The 23,926-nt window shown below is 39.4% G+C and overlaps 1 protein-coding gene across 3 annotated transcripts in view; it reads right to left on the bottom strand.

The window, feature by feature from the left end:
- The window catches only part of LOC103152127 (neural cell adhesion molecule 2), a 296,231-nt gene extending 281,571 nt beyond the window's left edge, over positions 1–14,660 (bottom strand). Inside the window, exon 1 of one of the 3 annotated variants that reach the window (XM_016660909.1) lies at positions 14,383–14,660. In XM_016660909.1, the coding sequence (XP_016516395.1) occupies positions 14,383–14,632 (250 nt within the window). In that variant the 5' untranslated portion in view covers positions 14,633–14,660. The remainder of the gene's footprint in view (positions 1–14,382) is intronic. The other 2 variants (XM_016660908.1, XM_007572476.2) reach the window with 2 other exon arrangements.
- Positions 14,661–23,926: the final 9,266 nt, after the last annotated feature.

Genomic DNA, 23,926 nt, shown 5'->3' with positions numbered 1-23,926 from the left:
GTAGCTGTGTCTAATCTCAGCCATTGCAAAGATAATGATAAGAGTAAAGCGGCCCTCAGGGGCAACGTGCTCGCCATGTTTGTCACCAAGAATTTCACGCTGCTGTCAAATATGTAAAATAAAAACACTGATATGCTGCGGTTGCATTAAACCCCGACTGCAGAATCAAATTAAGCACTCACTTACATTTGAGGGTTGTTGTTGATTCTTATTACGCCACAGAGAGCTGAAATTAGTTGTTTAGAGCTGCTTGGCTGACTGTTGTATTATTAACAATCACACGTGTAAAACAAAAGCTCTCTGAAAGAGAAGAAAGCAGATAATGCGTGGTGGTAATTGAAGACGGCTCGGCACCGGGAAGGCTTTGTGTTTTACAGGAAGCACAGAGGTGGGACAGCGGTGGGCTGAGTGTTACAATCACACAGGTTATGTAGAGACCCTCGGGGAAGTGGGAAGGGACCTCTGTGAACTTCTCATTTCTGTGGGGCTTTATGTAGCGTGACGGTTCCAAATGAAACTCCCCGATCATGTGGGAGCGCTCTATTAATTTGTGGCTCAGGCCGCCTCCTTGGGGAGAAAGCTGCCACCGCCGCTCCATTCCCCCTTACAGCGCCCAGCTAAGCCTCTCCCTGCTTATTGACTGCGCCCCAATGTTTCTCCGCATCCGAGGCCGCGGCTTTCGCTTCAAGTGCCGAGACGATCTATCATTCCTCGGCTCGCCCGCTGCAGACGCTACAGGTTGGCTGAAAAAGCAGCGTGAAATAAAAGTAATCTTGGGTTCTGGAGCAATAAACCGGCTTTAGCTAGCTGGAATTCATCCTGTTCCTACAACATGGCAAGCTCGGGGAAATCTAATCTATTTCTGCTGCAAAGTCCTGGAAGTGTTGTTGAAGTATGACCACAAGAGTGGTTTGAAGCTAACAAGAGGAAACCTGCTGGGAGCGGCTGCCAAAATTGGATCCAACAGAACCTCTGTTCCCCTTCTGTGAATCAAAACTGGCACCGTGAGTTTGGGGATTCTGCATAACATGAAACTGATTTACTCCTCCTGGCTGCCGTAGCTGTTGTTCCACAATACAAAACAAGACTCTGTTACAAAAGCAGGTGCAAATGAACACGATCACAAGGCTCTCTTAAGACTCGTGCCCTGGAGCGAACACAAGCACATGAAAGGACGGCCAACGCCAACCAACATCTAGCAAATCTCTCTGGGAGTCTTATTGCTGCTTCACTGTTTCTCAGGAAACAACAGGGATGTGAAGATAAAGCTAAAAGAACAGCTGGACTTAGTTTCTTCTCTAAATTAAGATATGATGAGAATTTCAGTGGATTCTTTGAACTTTGAAGCAAATATTGTCCAAAAGACGACCTATTATGCTTCCTTGAACAGATAAGGCTCATTCTACGGGCTATAAAATGTTTTTTTTTTCCCACAAAATCTTTCTTAGATAATTAGATTTTTGTCTGGTTAGTTCTGTATATTTTGAACTTTTCAGAGCATCTTGTTACTTTAAGTCCAAATAAAACTGCTGCTGGCCACATGTTTACACTCGCACGTGAAAATGGCTGCAAACAGATGCAAACAGATGCTCAGGTGTATAGTGTACAACTATACACCTTCAAAAAGCAGAAGTGGAGCCTCCTGCACAACCAACAAGAATGCAGCAAGTGATTTCAACAACAAAACACTTGTTTTTTCTAGCAGCGGAAAACCAGCGGACCAAATGCGCGGAGCTTCGTTTGAATTGCTAGGTTTTTGAAATGGCTCATTTTCCAGACACCAAAAAAATACCAACTTATTACCAAAAAACAACTAGATGTTTTTTTTATTTTTTATTTTTTTATTTTAGAAGCAGTAGAGACCCAAATGGAAGTACAAAAACATGCAAAATGTGAATTTTAAGCAATAGGTCCCATAATTTTCACAAATGGCAACAGTGGGGAAAAAGACTCACTCCCTTTTAACTAGAAGGATAAACAAGTTAGGGTTCAATCAAACACCACATTGGCTTTCTACAGGTGACACTAGGCAGGACAGTAAAGTCTTTCCTAAAACATTCTCCTGTTATTCCGGCATGCTGTGTAGACGAGCAACATCTGAAATCTTTACAAGAGCTAACAATGACGAGACGGAACAATGAGATCCTGTAGAGACTCGAAGAGAAATGGAGAAACACTCCAACATTTTGTCTGCTGCATTTTTAACACATTAATTACACTTTTGGGGGAGAAAATGGTAGATTGATACATCAAAGCTTAAAAATAACCAAAAGCCAAATCAGAGTTTCCCCCAGTGTATTATAAGCCTGGTGGGCCACCAGGCTTTATTTGCCCCCCCACCAGGCTAAGTCTTTTTAAAATGTTTGCATTTTTAAGACTTCGTAGCTGGTCTTCAGGGATTAATCTTCCAATCTTTCAACAACACATAATTATCAGGTGATATTTTCAAATTTCCTGTTAACTTTAAACATTTTTTAACACATCATTAATGTTCCCAGGAAATAACTTCAAGCAGAGACGCTGCTTGGGAAGCGACCTGCATCGGAAAGAGAAGGGATTTCTTTCCCCCACAGACGTTTATCATGAGACTGGAGTGGGAAAAAATGGAGCCGGCTCATGAAGAGAGGGAGAAATGAAAGAGAAAGGAGATTGGAAAAAAGAGGAATCAAACTGGAGCGGATGGGAACAAACATATGCCAACCCGTATGGCATTAGGAGATTCTGTTTGAAGATTGTCTGGCGTGAAGAGGCAATCAGGAAAGCAAAGACTGTTTGGCCTCGCTCTTCTGCAGCGTCTCGACCACATCTCAAGTGTCCTTCCTCCTCCCCTCCTCCGTCTCACCATCATTTATCACTCACTCCGTCTCATCTATCCCTCATCAGGCGCTGCCTCCTATAAATAAAGATACTAGGCCACCGGGAAGGAAATCCGAGAGGCGCAATTTCTTCAAGGCGGTTTCTGCATCAGTTCTTAACAAAACCAATCCTGCAAGGACACAGGCTGATGGGATATTAGTGCTGGGAAGCAGCAGAGTGAGCGACACAGAGCGCCCTCTTGGGTCTTTGCAACCAGCCACCACAAAGGCACAGTGACGAAATGATTGGCAGGATCTCCTTGATCGGGTCAGCAACGACAACAAGCTATTCAGCTGAGAGTCTATCAATCACAATTTGGCTTAATTAACCAGCTGGAACGAGAGCTGGAGAGCTGAAACGGGCAAATAAATGGACATAAGGACTTATGGTGGACAGGATCCAACAGAGTGGAGCTCCAGATAGTTTAAACCCAGAGGAAAACCAGGATAACGAGAGCAAGGAACGCAACTTTACTCCGAGATCTGATGTAATAAATTGACTCCTGTAAAAGAACCTAACCAGGTTATCTCAATATCTCCAGTCTGAGCGCAGCAGGAATATGGTGAATTCCCTTTTCTCTCAACTCATTTCTGTTCTTCTGATGGTGCACGATAAAAAAAAACTCCTTAGTTTCAGCCTACAGATGTTTGAAAAACCCTTTTTTCCACATGAAGACACTAGATTCTCTTTATTAAAGCCAACAAAGCTTCCTGAGATCTTGACTGAATAATGTTTTAGTTAAATATACATCAGGATATATCTCCAACTGTACTTTCACCCCCCAAAAATGCTTGCTTCTCACATTCAAGAATGCCTTTTTAGTCTTAATTTAACTCAAAAATACAGAATTTTCCATCAAACAGTAAAAAACAAACACTAAATAGACAAAAAACTTTAAGATAATATGATAAAACATAACCTATTTATTTTTTCCATGTTTGTACAAACCTGGAAGATTCTGGCTGGATTGATAGAAACGTTTTCCGTTCAAATGTTAAAATTCAGAGATATTTTCCTTTCAGGGTTTATTCTGATTTGATTTATAAACAAATGTTTGGTCTGCTGCTATGAATTAGCTCAAATTCATCTAACAAAATTAATCCAAACAGCTATTGTATGGCAACATTTTAGGTCTTAAGCAAAGAAAAGACACGGCAGCAGAGAGAAAAAGTGTACATGCTGTTAGCATACCCTGGCTAACAATTAGCCGCTGAGGAAGCTAACATTAGCATCTGCTTCACTGCAAAACTGATTAAGAGCTGAAATACTATCGTCAAATCTTAATTACTGTACAAATCGTAGAAGAATGAGCAAAAGGTTTTGAAAATTCAAACAGTAATTGTTGCAAAATGTCTTAATTTCCAATAACAAACATTAGTTAATTAATTTTTCCACATTTCCTAAAGTAGAAATCTAACTCACTTCCTCCTGATTTGTCAACGATTCCTTTAGTTTTTGTCCACGTTTGTGATAAATGGCATCAAGCAGCGGCGAAAGGCTTAAATCCAGCTGGCTCTGCTTGATAAATGTTGTTCTTCTGCTGTCAACAACCAGCTTCTCTTCATTATCCTTCTGTGCTTCACTGTTATTACATTCAGCTGTGTATTAATCCATCATCCAGCCGCGCTTTTCTACAATTTGTCTGAGTCCATCACAAAAGTCTCATAGTCCAAACTTTATCTATCACCTTCTAGCAAAAACGCTTTATTAGACAGTAATTAGCATTTGTTGCATGAAAACACACCAAACAAAGGCCTTTTTCATGGGAAAGAGCCTAATTTTATCAGCTTTTTCAATCTAGTTTTCTAAGTTTACTTGCATGAGGCTTTAATACAGGAGCAGCAATGCATGAAAAGAAATACGTGAGCAGTTTCATCTGTCAAACTCAAGAAAAATGTCCTTAACATAACCATTTCATCAATAAGCCATAAATCAATTTAACACCAACCTTACTTAAAAATGCTTTTGACCTTCTCACTTGAAAATGCAATAATACTTTATTGATCAGTTTAACTCTGCTTGTTAGCCTGTCAGGTAATTTGTTTTTCCCAGTTCCTGGCACACATCGTGGCATCTCTGAGTTGCAGAAGATCACATTTTTCTCAGGTTTTTCCTGCTACAACACCCTGTCAAGTGCTAATGCTTCCACTTGAAACTGCAAAAAAGTAAACAATTCTTACAATTATGTGATAAGGATAAAGCAGTAATTACCAAGCGCTCCTTCTACCTCTAAAACCCTTTAATTAAAACATTTTTCATGTCAAAAACACAACATAATGTTACGTTTAACAGCTCACGAGTTCTTAGACTGTTGTGCTCTTTTTTTCCAGGTGCTCATTAGCAATGTCAGTGGTAATCATAGAGTCTGGCTACAGAAATCAATAGGATGCCAGCAGGTTTACTGCTCCCACACAAACATCACAGTTAATTTAACACAACTTCACACCTTTTTCCCTTAACACTCGGTTCAATATCAGCTTTCACAACTGAAATTACCAAAACAAACTTTCAGGTATTGACTGTTTGACACACTGCAATCTGACAATTTCTTCAGTGCAGCTTTTACTTTTCACCGACTCAATAGCGCATCAAAAATTGGTCCTTTGGTACAATTAGCGTAGCAACAAAATAAACCAAAATGACCTGGTGTCTGAGCTAATACTAATCTTGGTGTTACCATAACAACATCTGTGTTTCTGTTAGCATTAGGAGGGATAAGGTTAGCCTGTCAAAACAAATCAGAACTACAGGTAAGCTGAGCAAACATTGCACACTAATATTAGCTAAAAATGCTTACTGACCATCAATCATAATGTGCCAATGAGCATTTGTCCCAAATATTAGCATGCTGACAGAGTTTATAGCTAACGTTAGCACGATTATAGAGCATTTTCAGCTAGTTAGCATCGCCACACCTTAGCATTTTCAGTAAGCTCAAAATTAGTATTTTTATCCAACGTTAGCATGCTAACACAAGTGTTTTCAGCTAACGCTAGCATGCTCACAAGTTAATATTTTCAGCTAGCATCAGCATGTTCTCATGTTAGTATTTCATTTAACATTAGCATGCGCTCAGTGTTCTCAGCTAATGTTAGCATGTTCACAGTGTTTTCAGCTAACAGCATGTTCTCACATTACTGTTTCAGCTAACATTAGCATGTTCTCACATTACTGTTTCAGCTAACTGTAGCATGTTCTCACTTTACTGTTTTAGCTAACATTAGCATCTTCTCATATTACTGTTTCAGCTAACATTAGCATGCTCACACATCAATACTTTCAGTGTTAAGAGCAGTACATGATTTCCTGTCAGTCTGCAAACGTCTCAAAAACCAACAGAAAATGTTGCTAAATTTGTTGCTAGTTGTCTCAGAATCACTAGCAGGAATCTGAAAAGTTGCTAAGCATATAATCATAGTTGCTAAGTTGACCACAATGGCAGCAAAATTTAATTCAGAAGGTAGCTGATGCTAATTAAAATGTGTAAAACTGGCATAAAGCTCAGAGTTAAGAACTCGTTCTAGCATAACACAGTATGGTGTTGTTTATGTGACACGGTATACCAGCCTTTAGTTCCCCAAACACTGAAAAATGATTTTGTTTAAGCCAATCCTGGCAGGCAGACGAAATAAAGAGAACAGCAGACTGTCTGCTTCCTTTTTAATTTGTTTATAAAAGCATTATATCATAAAAATGATTTTTGTGCAATTAACTTCCAGATATGACTCACGTCAGCCCACTCTGAAGCGAAACCCGAAGGCTTGTGCGTAGTTATTAATATAGAAGAAGTGGGTCACTCCGTACACACAAAGCAAACTGGAGTGGTTCCGAGGCTGTGCTGCCACTTTTTCTGATCCCTCTGTTCGTCGTTTAATCATGCCTGCCAGTGCCCAAACCCAAAAGTAAGCCTCAGACCAACAGTGCTGCGTCCCCTGAGAGGAAGCGCTTTGGAGGAGCAGCCTATGAAGTAAGCGAATGCCTGAGCTACTGAAGAAAGTGAGCAACAGGAGTGGGAGAGAGGAAACCACTTTCCCCCACCAGCCATCTGTCAGCGAGCCAGCGTGCCCACTGGTTCTGTTGTCACCCTGGCATCCTAGTTCTGCCTATTAGCCTGCTAGTTAGACTGGCATTTAGACTGGCAGGACAGACGCGAGCAGAAGCCAAGGGGTCTCCTGCTCGGGCAGCGGCGAACTAATGTGCAACTGCAGACAAGCTCAAAGGAGCAAGCTGCAATATGCTGCAGCTGCCTCCTCCAATCACGTCACTCTGACTTAATTTGATTCCTACTCGACAGGATTCAATTACATTTTATTAATTTTGGCACAGTGCGACTACATCGAGTTTGATTCAATTTCTGCCGATGCAATTTAACTAGATGCAATCAGATTCCCTTGAATTGAATGAATTTTTAAACATAATCTCATCCTGTCTTCCTCTCGCCGTACAAATCTTCTCGCCGCTCTAATTTTCCCTTTCTGAGATTCACAATGTAGGATTTAATGAGCGATGCAAGACTCCTCCTCGTACACGGACCCCAACTGATCAGTCTATCTGCGTTTTCTTGCCTTCTAGTTGGAAGAGACTCCCTGAGGAGCACATTAGTCACTTCAATGACAAAAATGGGTAATTCAGGAGAAAATGAAACAAGTTTGGCAGAAGGTATTATTGAACGTGCTGCTGTTTATTCCCACTGCACCACAAATAAACCGAGCATTTTTATAAAATACTCGTTAATTCAGCACTTTTGCCCCGACTTAAGTTGCTTTCAAGCCCAAAATATCAACCATTCATCAACTAAACATAAATATAATGGAGTACATCTCTAATTGACAATGTATTTTCAGAGAACCTTGAACATAATAAATCTTAACAATGGACGTTTCAAAGCAACAGGGAACCAAAACACCATAACGCATTAGGGAGCTCTCACTGCAGATGAATGTAGCAGCTGATTGCTTCGTTAAACTGCTAGTAGTTGGTGTGAAGAGGAGCTTTTAGGTAACTTTCATGGTGTTGCATTGATTCAACAACGTGTGAGAAACATTCCTGAAGAGGTTTGAGTCCATACTGAAAAGGAGGCATCACAAAATCTGCTAAAGGCAATGAACTGGTACCAAGAAATTAAGATTAATCGTGTTGAATCTAGCAATAAATTAGTCTGAAACAGCAACACAGATAAATAAATAACCCAAAACTGTCCGAAAAATACAATCATTTTCATTTAAGATGAAAAAACCTTCTTAGTCAATAATAAAGTTCAACTCAGAACTCCACAAATCCCAGTTTTAGCTTAAAACACTGTGAAAAAAAAGAACTCCTATTAATCACCTTCTACTGTTCAATTATTGATTGGTTATTCCAAAAAAAAAAATAATCAGATCAGCTCTAAACTATGATGATGTTCAGTCAAGCAGAAAAGGCAGAAACTTCTGGAGAATAATTGAGAAAGTTATATTACCAAATATACCTTAACCCAAGTTTAAAATCTCCGCCTGGATATTTTTGCTTATTTTAATTGTACAAAGTTCTTTAAATGTCCTGGGAGTAAATACATTTTCACCTATTTATCCATAAAATACTAGCAAGTTATTTTCACAATTTACCGTCTATTAAAAGAGAGTTTCCTCAGATTAATTTCACTTCCTGCTATGGCGGGAGAGAAATTACCGTAATAACCAGATATTGGCTGCAAAGAGCAAAGAAACTGTTTTCTTTTAGAAACTGTTGGGATTTTCCAGACAGCACAAAGTGTCACTGAGTTACAGTACTGCAGATTTATCTGGATCATCATCTAGAATGATGCACAATCGAAACAGTCTTAGCGCTAACACAGAAGCTAACATCATTTCAGGTTTTCCTTATTTACACTGTTGGAGGTTCAGCCAATCAGCATTAAGAAAAATTAATATTAAATGTAGATTATTCAGCTTCTAAAGCTGAAACATTTGGTATGCTCTTCAGAAAAATATCAACAAATATGCTACGTTTTTATCCTGAGTAAAGATGTTCTGCAGTTTTATTCCCATTAGTCATGCTGCTTTGCTTATTTGATCATTTTTAACCAATAATCTTATGTTTTATGGTGCAGTGATTGTAATTTGTTTCCATTTTCAGTCAAACAGACTGAGAAAGCTCAAATGAGTTTCAGTGAAGTATGCTAACAGCTCATTCATTAATAATCAAACAATAATTTGAAACAGGCAGGAAAATGCAGACGTTAGAAAACCTCTCTCCCATTCTCCGAGCTGTGCCGTCATTCCTCAGACATCCAGGTGTTTAGAGTCTCCGCTCGATTATTCAAAGCTGAGGCCAGAACGCGGCGCCTCGAGTGCTGAAGGGCAAACACGGGGAATCAAAAGCTTGCAGGCAAATAAACAGCATATCTATAACACAGAGATTTGCCTTTGTACAACCACGGGGCCCTGCTGACTCCAGTCGCTGCTTAAATTGATGCCTGCATGCACAGCTGCCTCCAGGGACCGATCGCATTCTCATATATGTGCTGGCTCTTTACATCTCTCCTTTTTTTCCATTAATCTAATCACGCAGCGCTGCATTCGCTCTGCGAGGAGCGCCGCAGAGCTTAAAGAGGAACTTGCGATTTGCTTTGCGTGATGTTAGGAGGTGTGAGAAGAATTGAAGCAGAACTTTGTAAAAGAGGCAGTGTTGTGTATTTTCCAGGTACATAAAGCCTGGGGTGTCTAATTCATTTTCATTTTGGGCCAAATCAAAACTCTGATTGTTCTTAAAGGGCCGGTTTTGCCTGAATGCATCTATAAAAACTGTTAAAATATCAATAAATAGCATTCAATAAGTGTTTCTTAAAGTAAAATAATATTGATCATCTTCTCACACTGATCAGTCCATCCAGGATTTGTGATTGTTTTGTGTTTTTTGCGATCAAAGTTGCGGAATTTGTGGTGCTAACTTAGAAATATGTATCAATCACTGTATCAATGGCTTGACCTCCAGTAGATCTGAGGCAGCTGTCACTTAAATCCAGTGTTTTTGGCCAATTTTGAGAAAAATCTGTTGTAAAAATCATAACAAATGTGAGGATTTGTTGATTTTGTGTGAATTCTGCATATTTGTGGAAAACTAGAGGAACTTATTGATGTAATTTAGAGTCTAGAGGGTCACATAAAAATCTATGGTGGACCAGATTTGGCCCCCAGGCCTTCAGTTTGACACCTGTTATAGTGCAATCAAGTAACTATGTTTCTATTCAACTCAAATCTGACTTAAAATAAATTTTATTTTGTAATTTAACGCCTTGAAATTGGGTCGCCGTCTCTTTAAAACTTTTTGTTTTTTTTGAACTTCGCCTTTCGGGAGTTCTTTCCACCTTGGTTTTTTTTTTACCCTTTTAAAAACATTTTTACCAGCTGAGAGTAGCTCCTATAACGAGATGCGCAGATCCACCAGGTGTTTGCTAATCGCTGCTGGCTAGTCTGCAGGTACTGCTGTGAGACAGAAACTTGGAAATTGCAGCCCTGAGGAGGAGCTGCACCTTGAAGTCGGGGCTAAGTCCAACCAGGTGTTTGCAGCTGAATGGTTGCCATGGAGATTAAAGGATTTCTCAGACATGCATGAAAGAATCAAGGCAATACTCCAGATGATGCAAAGCTCACAAAAGTTGATTTTACGTGACACTGTCCCTTTAAAAATAACACATCTGAGTATCAGAAGGTTGCGCCCCTTTTTGTATTCCTGCTTGCTAATGTGAGCATGTAGATAAAATATAAACCTGAAACATGGTGAAGTCTTTGCTCCGGGTGTAATGAGGCACACTGAAGCACGTTGGTATAAATCTTTTAAACCCTTAGCCCCAGACACCACCAACATCCCCAAGAGATACAGCGAAATATCTTAATTACGCCACTTAACATCACATCGGCGCGTCCCGGGTGAGCCCAAGCAAGCATATAATTCATTGTGCTAAGCATCTGCAGCAGCCAAATACATAAACCTTCAAGGATGCAGGGAAAGAGACGGAGAGCTGGGAGTTCACAAGCAAATGTTGTTCCTTCAGGAGCCAGAAGGGATAAAACGGTATTTAGGCACCAGAAGCACCTGGTTCGACGTCGGATCCAGAACCTCACACTGATGAAAGATCCGCTACGACTCCACGCTTCGCTGCAAAGATCCCTCATTACTCCCATTACAGCGAGCTGTGTGTCGTCGGCTGGGTCAGACTGAGTTGACTTTGCTATCAGAAAAAGCTTGATAAGAATGGAAATTGGTTGGTGGGTGATGTAAGACCCCTGCAACAAAGAATCAGTAACAAAGCCGTGAATATTCAAGTGAAAACTTAAAATAGTGGCATCTCTTTGTTCAGTGTCAGAATTTAATAATGAATGAAGCAGCAATGAGACTCGAAATGCTTCTTCTTCTCCGTTTAAAGTCCAAGTACGTGATGCAGGAAGTTGCAAAAGTACAAATATCTTTTCCTAAAATCTAGTTTATATCAGTACGACTTCATTATTATCCCCTTAGGGAACTTTTCCTCGCAGGAAGATGGGAGAAAAAGAAAATTTAAACACAACACTGGTAAAACAGTAAAAAGTCTATGTACAAATATCAATGAGGAGCCTGAATGATAAATTAAGACATCACAGAGGCCATGTATGTGATTTAATCTCAGTATAAATCCAGATTAATTGAGTTTTTTTTAGAGAATAAACAGCATCATGAAGACCAAGGAACTGGCTTTTATGGAAAAATGGCAAGAACAGGTTTCAGCAAGTCAAATTTAAGAGTTTTTAAGACCCTTTCAATGTCTCCTTGAATGAAATTAAACAATAAATTGGGTATGGGGGATGCATATGGCTCTCTACAGCCTTAAGATAGTTCCAGTTTGCACAGAAAGCATCTTACCTCAAACTGGTTTGCAACAGATGTGAGACAGTGGCGAAAATAAACAAATTAGCAACTGAGCTTTACACAAACAGGTTTATGACACAAAGAAGTTAGAAAATGTTAAAGTTTTGTGGCCGTCGTCGCTATAAGTTCCTCGGTGTTGGGTTTCACCCATGACCTTTGCCTGTCGCCACCATTCGTCGCTCCCCATGTGTCGAGCTCTGTGACACAAAGAGCTAGCTAGCTAGCTTGCTAGCACGAAGGACTGGACAATAAATCGATAACATATCGTAATCGACACATGATCAATATCAATACAAAATACATCTGATAAAGTATTCAATATTCAATATACAGAATACTTATTGGGCTCCAATCCAGAACCACATAGCATTCTGGGAAATGTAGGCAGAGGAAAGATTCTAGCCGCTCAACCTCTCAGAGCCAGCTAAGCAAGTTTGGTGGCATCAACCAACTCACTCTTTGGTAACCTAGCAACTCACTCATTCTTTGGTTGCCTAGCAACAACCTCTTGATTAACTTGCACAGCAGCAGTTTAAAGTTTCACTACTGTGACTCTTAACTGCTTAAAAATAAAAAAAACAACACTGTGGAGTGAGAACCGGATAAAACAGGAGGGCTCAGATATTTATCACACACACACAAAAAAAATTCATTCTTTTTAATATCCACTGATAACGTTTTTCAGCCATACCCTGCTGTCCAACTAGCAAGAGTATACTAGCCGCTAGTTAGCTGTAGCATCTACTTACTCAAAACACAAAACGCAGTGAAGATGTCGGCACATTACATTTTTTTGCCCAACAGGAAAAAAACTAAATATATATATATGAGATTAAACAATCCAGTAATAACGACCAACTGACCCCCACTGAGGCGGTAGATCAGCTACAACCATCATCCCTTTGGTAAAACATGGCAGTGGCAGCATCATGCTGAGAGGATCTTTTCCTCAGCAGGCCCAGCAAGGCTGGAGTTTAAAGGAACATTTGAAGAGCTGAATTATGGACATAAAGCTGTATTTATCCTCTTGTGATGAATAAAACTTAACAATATGGACAGTTTTGCTTTTTTTAAAAAACATAATGACAACGAAAAATCTAAATCTTATCCCGATAAATCATAAACAATAAGCTGAGAGATCTAAAAAAGAGAAGAACCTTCCAGAAACTGCAGTGGACGTTAAATATCCAGCATTACAGTAAGCTGTTAGAATGGTCCAGTTAAATCCCGGACTTCAATCTGAAGACTCCAAATCAGAGGTGTCAAATTCATTTTCATTTCAGACCAAATCAAAAATCTGAATGTTCTTAAAGGGCCAGTTGTGCCAGAATGTATTGATAAAACCATTAAACCATTAATATATCAGTAATTAACATTTAATAAGTGTTTCTTAAAGAAAAAAAAACATGGAGATCCATAGATTTTGCGTATTTGTGAAAAACTGGAGGGACTTATTGATGTAATTTGGACGTTAGAGGGCCACAAAAACACTATGGCGGGCCAGATTTGGCCCCTGAGCAGAAGCAAGACCTAAAAATAGATGCAATCCAACTGACCTTGGGTAATAATAGTCTATAGATGAGCAATATTGGTGGAGATGTACCACTCCTCACAATTATTTGCTTATTTTTGTTGGTTTAGCACAAAAAAGCCAAATAAAACACGTTATGGTTTGTGCTTAACCATAACAACACGCTTGAAGACAAGCCTTCAACATGTTAAACTGATGCATGTCATCAAAGGAAGTGGCAATAAAAGTTGTGCATATCTCTCTCTCCTTTATGGACCCCAGTTTGAGCCTCAAAGCATTATGAGCATGCAACAAGCTTTAACGACTTCAGCCTTGGCAGCACGTTGCAGCGCTCTACCCCCATCTGCCGTCGCGCTCCGGAAACCAGAGCAACAACCCCTCTGCAAAAACCTCCAACTAAATTTTAAGTAGATCTGTCATTACATACATATAAAGGAATGTTTTGTGTTTTATTAAATTGCGCTTTTGCTGTTTAAGAAATGAGGAGTTAGCCATTTTTCCCCCCTCAGGCTTCACTGACCAGCACATAATTAGAGACACGACAAGTCAAAAGGATGCAGCTACGCACGTTACTCGCGCGCAGGTAACCAGTGGCCACGAACAGGTGCGCACGGACGCCAATTAACGGCGGTTAAAAAAAAAAAAAAAAAATCCCCTAAACTTTGAGGCGCGTGAAGCCGCATCACGAATCTGTCGCGTGCTGGATGCGGAGATGTTTCAGCGCTATCTTCAATCTACAGTATGCAGCAACGCCGAGTGAGGGCACACACACAAAAAAAAGAAAAAAAAAGGAAGGCGGTGGTCCAAATAAATGCAGCTGAAGTTGGAGGAAATGGAGCAAAAATGTAAAGGTAGCAAAAAATGTAGCGCGAGCGCTTAGTTTGTGTCTAAAAAGCCTTGGTTTCCCCATTCCTGTAAAGGACCCCCATCATAATCCCCCTTTTCAGGGCGAAAGCATTCTGGCCCCCCGCAAGACGTGCTTCAACTACCAAACAACGTCCACTTAAACAATCCAGCCCCACTTCTCCCCGCCTGTCGCAGCGGAGCAAAATGGCACAGAACTTGTCCACAAAGTCACCAAGCTCCAAAAGGTTCTCTCGCATCCGGCTCACCTTGACTGATGCCGACGAGCACCCCGAAGAGGAGGGCCGCTTTCAGCATCATTTTCGGGCAGGTTTCGGGCTGCAGGAAGCTGCTCGGAGGAAAGCCGCTGTGGGAAAACGATGCTCGCTTTGCTCCGTTCATCCGCCGTCCTGGACTCCGCTGGCGACTGAGCTGCTGCTGCTTCTGCTTCTGCTTCCTCCCGGTCCTTCCTATGCGCGCGCTCCCGATCCGCGCTCGCGCCTCGCTCCCCTCCAGCATCGATCCTCAGCAACATCACTGCTGGTGGTAAACAGACCAGAAGAGGAAACTGCCTGTAAATGTGTGTACGCTTTGGTTCGTCTGCTGGAGGCTGTTTAGGATGTCCATGAAAGATCTTAAAAAAAAAAAAATCCATATCTGCAATGGCTCAAGTGTTTTTTCTGAATCTAATACATGTTCTCCTACTCTAGTTACCAACCAAAACAAACTGTATTAAAGCAAATTTGAAAAATGAGGCATTTTTAACCCAGTTTTCCAAACTGATTTTATTCTGATTTTAGCTGCACTGGATTTACAAAGCAAACTGCACTAAATACATGCAGGAGAAACCAAAAGTGGAGTAATTTGCATCAATTTCTGCTTACATCATAAATAAAAGATGGTGATAAATGATTATTTATCACCATTTATTACTAGTGGTATGCAATACTGTGAATCTGGTGACAGCATTCAAACTCTCACTGAGTGGTTCAATCATTTATTGGCCGCTAACATTTCTGATTTCCTCTTGGTAATTTGAATGAAATATGTCCATATTGTTCTTGTAAACATGCTAAATTATATCTTCCTTTTCCCAGCTGCTAATGCTAAGATGCTAAAGATCATTAGTTCTGCAGCCGGTCGTAGCACACTAGCAGCCTCAGCATAACATTAATATTTGTAAGCGGTACTTATATGTGGGACTTATTTTCTTTGTTAGCTGAGTTGCTAACCCAGGATGTGACGTCACAACACCTGCCTTACACAAAATTGTGTGTCCAGATTTTTTCGTCACCGCCATCTTGGTAGTCCACCCCACTTTTGAAATGTTTCATAAAACTAGCTTTATTTTCTTCTGCTTTGCATATTGAACTAACAACTGTTGTTCTGTTAGCTTTGCTAGCTTTCAAGCTAATTTGGCTTCAATCCTCAAAACAAACCTTGGTCCTTAAAAACATACATAATTAGAATGAACTGCAATACTTTTTTTGGTTCATAATGTCTTTTATTTTTTGGTTTTTCTTGTTCTTTTTACTAAGTAATTGCCTTATTAAAGAGTACTTTAACTGCACACATTCACTCCATCTATTGTGCTACTTAGGCAGTAATTGACAGAGAGCTAATTTGCTATTTTCTGATTTGGTAATTTTGATTAAAATGACCAACTGTTATAATTGCTATTGGCAAATATTAATAGTTAATCAAACTTATTGTTGTACAAGTGGAATTCTCTTTCTTTTAGACCCAACTCTGTGCCAGGAATTACAGACAAACATTAAAAGTTGCTGCTATCAAAGAAAAATAAAGTTTTACGTTCATAATTTTCTCTCTCAAATCCATGAAATTATAATTGGCTGCTAATTGGGGATCAGGAATTTTATAGAGGTAGGCATTTTCCTCTAGGATAGAGTGTTATAAGTGACACTGAGAGGAAAAGACTAGCTTTATTATTTTGTAACTATTTATTTATACGTGAAAATTGATTTTTTTTTGTGTGTGTTTTTTTACGGTGCACCAGTTCTGTTGGGAAGAACAGGGGAAAAAATCACAAAACTACTCGGAAAACTTTATGGAACCAAATCCAAAAGTCACCAAAACTTTAAATGTATGTAAATCTTTGAAATGGAGAAAAATAATAAACATAGCTTGATCATGCAGAACATTTCAGTTTCAATTTTCTGGTCTTGATTTTATCATACAAAACTCAAGTGGACAAATTTACAAAAGATAATTTCTAATAATAATCATGTTTCTTCACACTAGTGGAGATAAATCATTTCAAAATAATACCAAGGCTACTTGACATTGTCACCTACAGCGGCCTCTCTGGATTGTATTTCAGGATAGCAACTCATTTTCTGGTCCATGACTCGACCCATATACCCACGAATGTACCAGACACGTGTCAAAAAGGGTTTTGCGGCTGTAATTCCCCAAAGATCTCCGCCACAGTGATGCAACGAGAGTAACTGAGGCAGATAAGGCAAAGTCTGGACCAGAGTTGTGGGAATTATGGAGAAATTTATGTCAAGCGCTCTTAGCGTACAGTAGAAAACTGTGAAAAGTAAAAGTCGGAGACCTTGCTGGAAGTCCAGATTTAATAATTTAACTGTAGGCATGGTGTTATATTTCTATCCACAGCACAAAATCCAAACCTCTGGGTTTTCTTTGTGTAGTTTTGAGCAAATTCAAGTTGACTTTTCTTGTTCTTTGGATCAGTAGAAGAGGAGATCTCAGCCTCACTGGTGTTGCTGCCGGTTGAGGGATTTCCAAACACCTGCATGTTCAGAAATCCAATTTAAAAAAACTTTGTTTATCAGAAAGAAACATTAAGTGGTGTCATAACACTGTAAAACCCAATGGTGATTCTTTAAAGCACAAACTAGTAGATGTACACCTAAAACAATATTTTAAAGGAATTTAGAAAATTGAGTAGGCGTAGAAATAGGTGAATACATTGAGAGTGTCAGGTTTAAAAGATAAAGGCTTTTGTAGAAATAATGATTTATTGTGTGAAACTACAGTTTGGTGTAACTGGTTTCCCCTTTTGGACTCTGTCACTCTATTAGAGATCTAAGTTGTTTAAGTTCATTTAGCTAAATTTGAATATGAACTTGTAATCCTTTTAAATAATTATGAATAAATGCAGCATTTTAGAGCAACACATTAAATAGATTACGAGGTACTACGTATACCCAAGTATTTTCAGAGTGGTGGTGGACGGTAATGGTCTACAAAGGAAGGAATTCCAGTAGCAGTCAGTCTTCCAACGAATCTGAAGGTGCCTCTGACTGAAGACTGTTGCTGTATGACTGTTACAACATGCTAACAGTTCAATTTTCAGAGAATAGAGGTGATATTCTACATTAGCATGACCTGGATGTGGAGAAGCACTGCTAATCCACCTCGTTTGCTTTTGCCGCTCCTCTTTAAATGAGCGACGCAGGAAGCGGTTCGAGCTTCCTCCTTCTCTCTCTCTCTCTCTGGCTCTTTTGGTGTTGCCTCCATTTTAATTTCCTCTGGAATTTGTTGTTGCAGCTTTTGAGGAGCGGACAAAAAAAAAAAAAAGACAGTACCGTGTTGCCGTGGTCACGCATCATAACACATCCAAAACGAGAGGGAATAATTGTCCGATGTTCAGAAACCGGAGTAGTTTCGTTTATTAAAATGTGTTTTAGTGTTGAAGCAGAATAAAATTCTTGTAAAATCATCTTGGTTAAACTACTTAACCTTTTCTTTCTTGTATAATTTGTTCACTTTAAACACGTGGCCTATTCAAAGCCTTGTATTTGCAAATCACAGTCTACTCCAAGCATTAGTGGTGGAAGCTGTCTGGCATTGCAAACAGATACTTGAGTATGCACAGAGGGTGTTGTGTGGCCTTCCTCACTAGGGAGCTGTAAAACCCTGGCGGTTTACTCAGTTTATGAGGTAATTTTGTCATTAATTAAAGATTGTAAGTATAAGTTATGGCTCTGTGGGTCTTCTAAAGCTGTCGCCTCACTTTGTATGCCGGGAATAAAAATGAACACTCGCGTTTGACTTATTTGTTCCCAAACAAAGCTTATTGTTTACATTTTTACTTTATGGATTTGATTAGAATCTGACAAGAGAAACTCAACTTTCCGTTAATGTCCTTAAATCCGTTTTAGTTGGTCTTTTTTGTTGTATCCTAAATTCAAGAGAAACTGGACTTTTGGTTTTCATTAACTAAAGAAAAAAAGCTTAAAACCAGATATTTAAATACATTTTATTTTAAAATCTAAATCTTTTCTTTTTTATGTTGGCAAGATGCTAGAATTACACTTCATGTTTGGTGTACCTCAGGGCTGTGTTTTGGGACCCTTATTATTCCTATTATTCAGACATAAAGCTTTATTTATATGCTCCAAACCCTCAACTCAAATAATTATTAAATTAATAACTAAATGTTATCAGACAGGAAGTTAAGTCTTGGGCATAGATTGGTTTTCCAAATGGACAATAACCAAAAGCAGACTGTCAAATTTGAGGCTTAAGAACGACAGTTTTTTTTTTTTTTTTTCAAAGCTTTGATGTCACAACAATGGAAAATATGTTGGTAGAGCTGAAAGTGTGATTCAATTACACCAGTTCTGTCAGTAGGAATGGGCCAAAATCACAGCAAAATGTAGCAAGAGCGGGAGAAAACCCAAAACATTTGACCTAAATTAGGCAGTTTGTTAAAAAAAAAAATCTACCAAATATTGAGAAAATGTATGTAGATTTCTGAATTTAAAGTCTAAAAGATGACCTCTTTGTCTAAAAGAAATACGTTTAGTAACCCAACAGGACAAATAGCCATGCAGCGTCAATTCAGAGTCATGTTTTTAGGCTGCAACGGGAAGCTGAAGTACCCAGAGAGAACATGCAAACTCCACTGGGATTCGAACCCAAACCCTTCTGGTTGCACGGCAGCACAGCTGCCAGCTGAGAAAACTTCATTATTCTGTGATTCGTAATGTTTACCTGTGCTTCAAACATGTTATTAAAGTGCAAATAAAGTCCCGCAGTGCAGAGCAGTGTGAATGGCATGAACTGTTCTGCTTCTATGAAGTGAACTCTTTCAGGAGAAAAGATTGGACTGAGGCCTGCTGGTTGTTTGAACTTCCCTTTGGCGCCGTGTCCAAAATTATGCAGGTCAAACAAACTGTTTTTAAATTTAGTTTCCTTTTTTTCCTGGTCAAGTAGAACGCTGTGAGACAAAAAAAATAATAATACTCACTAGTTGCCAGAAGATCATTTCAATTCTGCACATTTTCACCTCCATTTAAATGCAGAGCATAATTCCAGCTGTCAGGGTGAGCATGGCTGTATTTAAAAGCCACAGTCCATTTCATGGCCAACATGTCACTGACAGCGAGTGTCACTTCTTCTCTGTTGCAAAGCGTTGCGTCATGCAGCTCCCTTTGTGATGGGAAAGGAGAGATTAAGCGTTTTGCGCCTGGTGGAGTGACTCGTGGCCTTTCTTAAAGTCAGGCTGTCAGCGACGGCTCCGTCATCGCTGCTGTCAGCTGAGTGGGTCACATATCTGCAGTGGAGAGCGGTCCTCACGGCAGAGTCATGTGCACAGATAATCCATTGTGGAAGACGCTTGTCATCTCCTCGGATTGGTGATAAAGACGTTATTCACAGCGCTGCGGATCTGAGAATCTAATCTGTCCATTTCGAACACAGATGAAACAAACTGCTTGTTGTCAAAAGCGGTTTGGATTGATGCTCATCCGTCATTCCTCTCTTTCATTGACTCTATGCTTCTAGACGTCTGCAAACATCACATCCACTCAAACGCTACTGCCACGGTTTCACCAGCTCATATTTAAGACTTTTTAAGACCAGTATGAATGAAATTTAAGACTTGTACCATGACAGAAATGTAGCAGTAGTGAGTGAGTTGGCAACAGAAGTGAGACGTTGGCGATGAATTTACGCCTACTGATGATAGAAGCAAAAAAGCTAGCTAGCTGGCTAGCTAGCAAGGCTATGTTAGCAGCTAGTTAGCAGTAGCCTCAACTGCCTGAAGTCGCAGAATGCAATTAAGATGTCTGAGTGTGACTCAAGCTTTTGCCTGACAGAAAAGTAAAATCCATAAATTATAGGACATTAAATAGACCAATCATGATGAAATTTAAGAATTAATGTATTTAAGGCCAACTTAAATTTTAAATTTTAAAATAAATTTCATGCCTTCATTTTAGATACACAAGTTTAATACTTTTGAAAGTGTCCTCTTTCCAGTTTTATTTATGTTTGTGCTGTTTTGTCACACGTAAATAATTCGGCTCATCCAAAGAAAGTGATTAGTCCTCGGAATATTTTTGATAAAATCTTGGGGACTTTCTTTTACTCTTCCAATGTTACGCTCAGCTTCCTGGCTGCCATCCTGACCAGTTTCAGTCTCAAATTAGATCATTTTTAAAGAAATGTAATCTTTTGTAATATCCTTCCCATCCTGCAGTTTATTCAGATATTGATGACTGTCTTCCCTGGCATATAGTGGACTTTTTTGTACTCTCCTCCTGACTGATACCTTTGTTACTTCTATGACTTTAACTAAATGATGCAAATGCCAGACCTGTGCTAGTTATGCTAATCAGGTTCCCAATAATTGACGTGAACTCAAGATGCCTTGGATTAAAAGGTGGGTTAGTAAGTAAAAGCATTAAATATCAGTAAATTAAATATCAGTAAATTGAAATAATTACTTAAAAGCAATTGTAAAACCATGAGTTTTCAATTGCAGACATACTCGGGTAAAGGTTTAGAGTTGTAACATTCTTGCACAAAACAAGAATGTTTATCTTCATTGAGTCGGAAAACGCTTTTAGCGCCTCAACTTTTCACACACTTTTGTAAAATGTTCAATTTCGAAACCTTGCGAATCCTTAAAGAGACAAATAACTGAATATCATCTGCGTAGCAGAGGTATGAGACAGCTTTAAGAGCGCAAAACATGCGATTAGGAGCATGTAAACCAGAAATATGAAGGACCCCAAAGCAGAACCCTGAGGTACACCAAAATGAAGATGTCTTAAGGAAAACCGATAATTTGAAGCAGCCACAGAAAGAGATTAAGACGACCACTAAGGTAGATTCTAACACACCAGTTTGGTACTTATACTCATCAAGATTGCGCACAAATATGCAACCAGAGTTTTGCAGCATTTTATATTCTAAATATTTCCTCCAATAAATGTGGTTTTCAATCAAACTGAACAGGATATCTCTCAGGTTAAAGCTGGAAACAGTTCTGAAATGATTTATGGGAACCTTACAAAAATCTGGCATTTTAACACATTGATGTGTGCATCGCTGTCTTACTGCGATCATACAGAAAACAAACCCGGGAAACTTTCTGTAGACAGAAAGCTATTAATCTAATGTCTTTTCTTCTGTCAAACACTCCTCTGTTTATTGACCGAGGAAACTGACAGGTCGTCCCCAGTGTGACTGTCTTCCTTCATACAAAAACTGTGTTTACATTCCCGTCAAGTCCACATTCCAATAATAATTTCCTTATGTGCTGTTCCGGCTGGGATATGACACGTGTAACGCATCGACCTGAAGGCACAGGGACACAAGCACATCATCATATTTTCTGTCTTCCAAGAGATATGAACATCTCCCTAAAGAAAAGAAACGCCTCTTATATATTCTGCAAGGACTTTCTTATATATAAATAAATTCGCCTCTCGGTGATGAGAGAGTGGGTGTACATGGCATGTCAACACATCATCTCCCTTGACAATATGTCACACAGCACGGAAGCGAGCTCCACACCTCTCTGAAACAAACAGAGTGCGGCACGTTGTTGCCTGGAGTGTCTTTTCCTCTCAGCCGAAAAGAAAACACAGCGCACTTGATCAAACCAAGGTGCTGAAAAAACAAGTTAAAAGACGCTTGGCTCAGCAGATTCTCCAACACAAAACAAGCCTTACATCAACGCAGGAAGAGGCGGATTATTATGATTAATGTGGTGCATGAAAGTTTTTAAGCAAATGACACGGAGCAGCGCTGCAGCGATGCCGCTGATTTAGAAAAATGGTGTGTACAGTAGAAATGCAGCAGTGATGGAGACTTAGATAAATTGGATGGCTGTCGGCGCAGACGGGATTTCCAGATGGTCATCCCCCTTCAGAGCGTGCTCTCAAACCGTCTGCGAGCTGCTTCACAAAGTACATACAGTACAGTAGGCGTCAGAATTAGCAAACGTGGATGTTGTGTTAACTGTTGCATTCAGTAAAGCCATAGAAGATTTTTCTTTGCTTTGTTTGTTATTGAACCTTAAGAACAAAATGGAAATACGCCAAGCCACAACAATGATGCAGAAGAACTAAAAAAAAAAGATGGAAAGGATTGGTTCTTTCCTGGTTACCTACAGAATCCTCCAATAAAATGTTTTACTGAAAAGATGGGAAAACATTCAGGTTGATCTTTAAAAATCAGGAAATGGTTCCAACATGCGCCGCCTGGCCAAAACACAGAAAGGCTCCAGTTGGATTTAACTAAGCAAATACATAGGAACCTTCTGTTGGGTAATTACTGCATGAGTGATTATCATTCAGCTGGCAACATGTTACTGAACCCCAACTAATTCATTTCTTAAATAACCATGTGGAAAGACACATGGAAAATATGTTAGTCTGTTTAAGAAACCTAGAATTATTGGTGCCAAGCAGAGGAAACATTTAAGGAGACGCAGCAAAATCTGAATGATCTTTTTCAGGGATTACTTAACGTTTGGCGAAATCAGTTGGAAGAAACCCAACAGTAGACCTCTGGTTTATGTTTAGTAACCCAAGTAAAACCATTTCCAGACACACAATAAGAAGGGAAATCAAAGGTTTGGGACTGAACAGCTGTGAAGCCAATAGAAAACTACAAATCGGTGAGGCTAACTGGAGAAAATGGCTTCGATTTGCAAACTTAACCCATTTAACAAACACAAACAGTCTCTTAACTCGCGTATTGTTGTCTTTGGTGCTGGTTTTAATTATTTACAGACTCTTAAAGTTTGGATTCTAAGCTTTTCAATGATGTCAAACACATAGAAATCAAAACAGAAGTTGTCAGCATTTTAGGACTATTTGTATTTTCGACGTAGAATAAAAGAAAAATAGACTTGAGTTGCTTTTGGCAGACACAAAAATCCTCTTCTGCACCATTAAATTAAAAACTATCCACCCATTTCAATCAATTGTATTTCAGTTATTTAATTTTACCATTTTTAATTAAATAAAAATGACAAGAGCTGACATGTGAGCAAAGTCGTAAAATCAAAGAACAATTCTCACTAACTGAGACTCGTTCGTGGCTTAGAGCCGTTCAAAAGAATCAAATATCTAGTGAACGACATTAAAATACGACTTGCCTTCCTCCGATTATGTAAGTATTTTCTTTCTACCAAAGTCTTCAGTTTTTTGTTTGAGTGACCCGGTTTTAAGCCATTTAGTGTTTATTATTTTTAAACACAATCCTTTGGTAAGCTAGCTGTGGCGTCGGACATTATGACACATGCAGTACCCTGTGAACCACTGGGGGGCGCCCACGGACCACCGTTTGAGAAAGTCTGCTCAAGAGCGATGGAAGAGTTGAAAGAGTCATGAACTCTATGAAATAAAAACAAAAATATGCTGGAAGATGGTTTTTACTGAGTCTTCAGCAGAATAATGATCCAAAACATCTGGATTATTCAACACAGAAATAGTTCGCCAAGCATAAAAAATACAGATCAGCAGTAGGTGAGTTAAAGAGAGGAGAAAGAGGACCTAAGTCTTGCTTTAGGAAACGACCATT

Source organism: Poecilia formosa, unplaced genomic scaffold, assembly GCF_000485575.1.
Source record: "Poecilia formosa unplaced genomic scaffold, Poecilia_formosa-5.1.2 Scaffold301, whole genome shotgun sequence".
Taxonomy (NCBI): domain Eukaryota; kingdom Metazoa; phylum Chordata; class Actinopteri; order Cyprinodontiformes; family Poeciliidae; genus Poecilia; species Poecilia formosa.
This window is presented reverse-complemented; position numbering and strand designations above follow the sequence as displayed.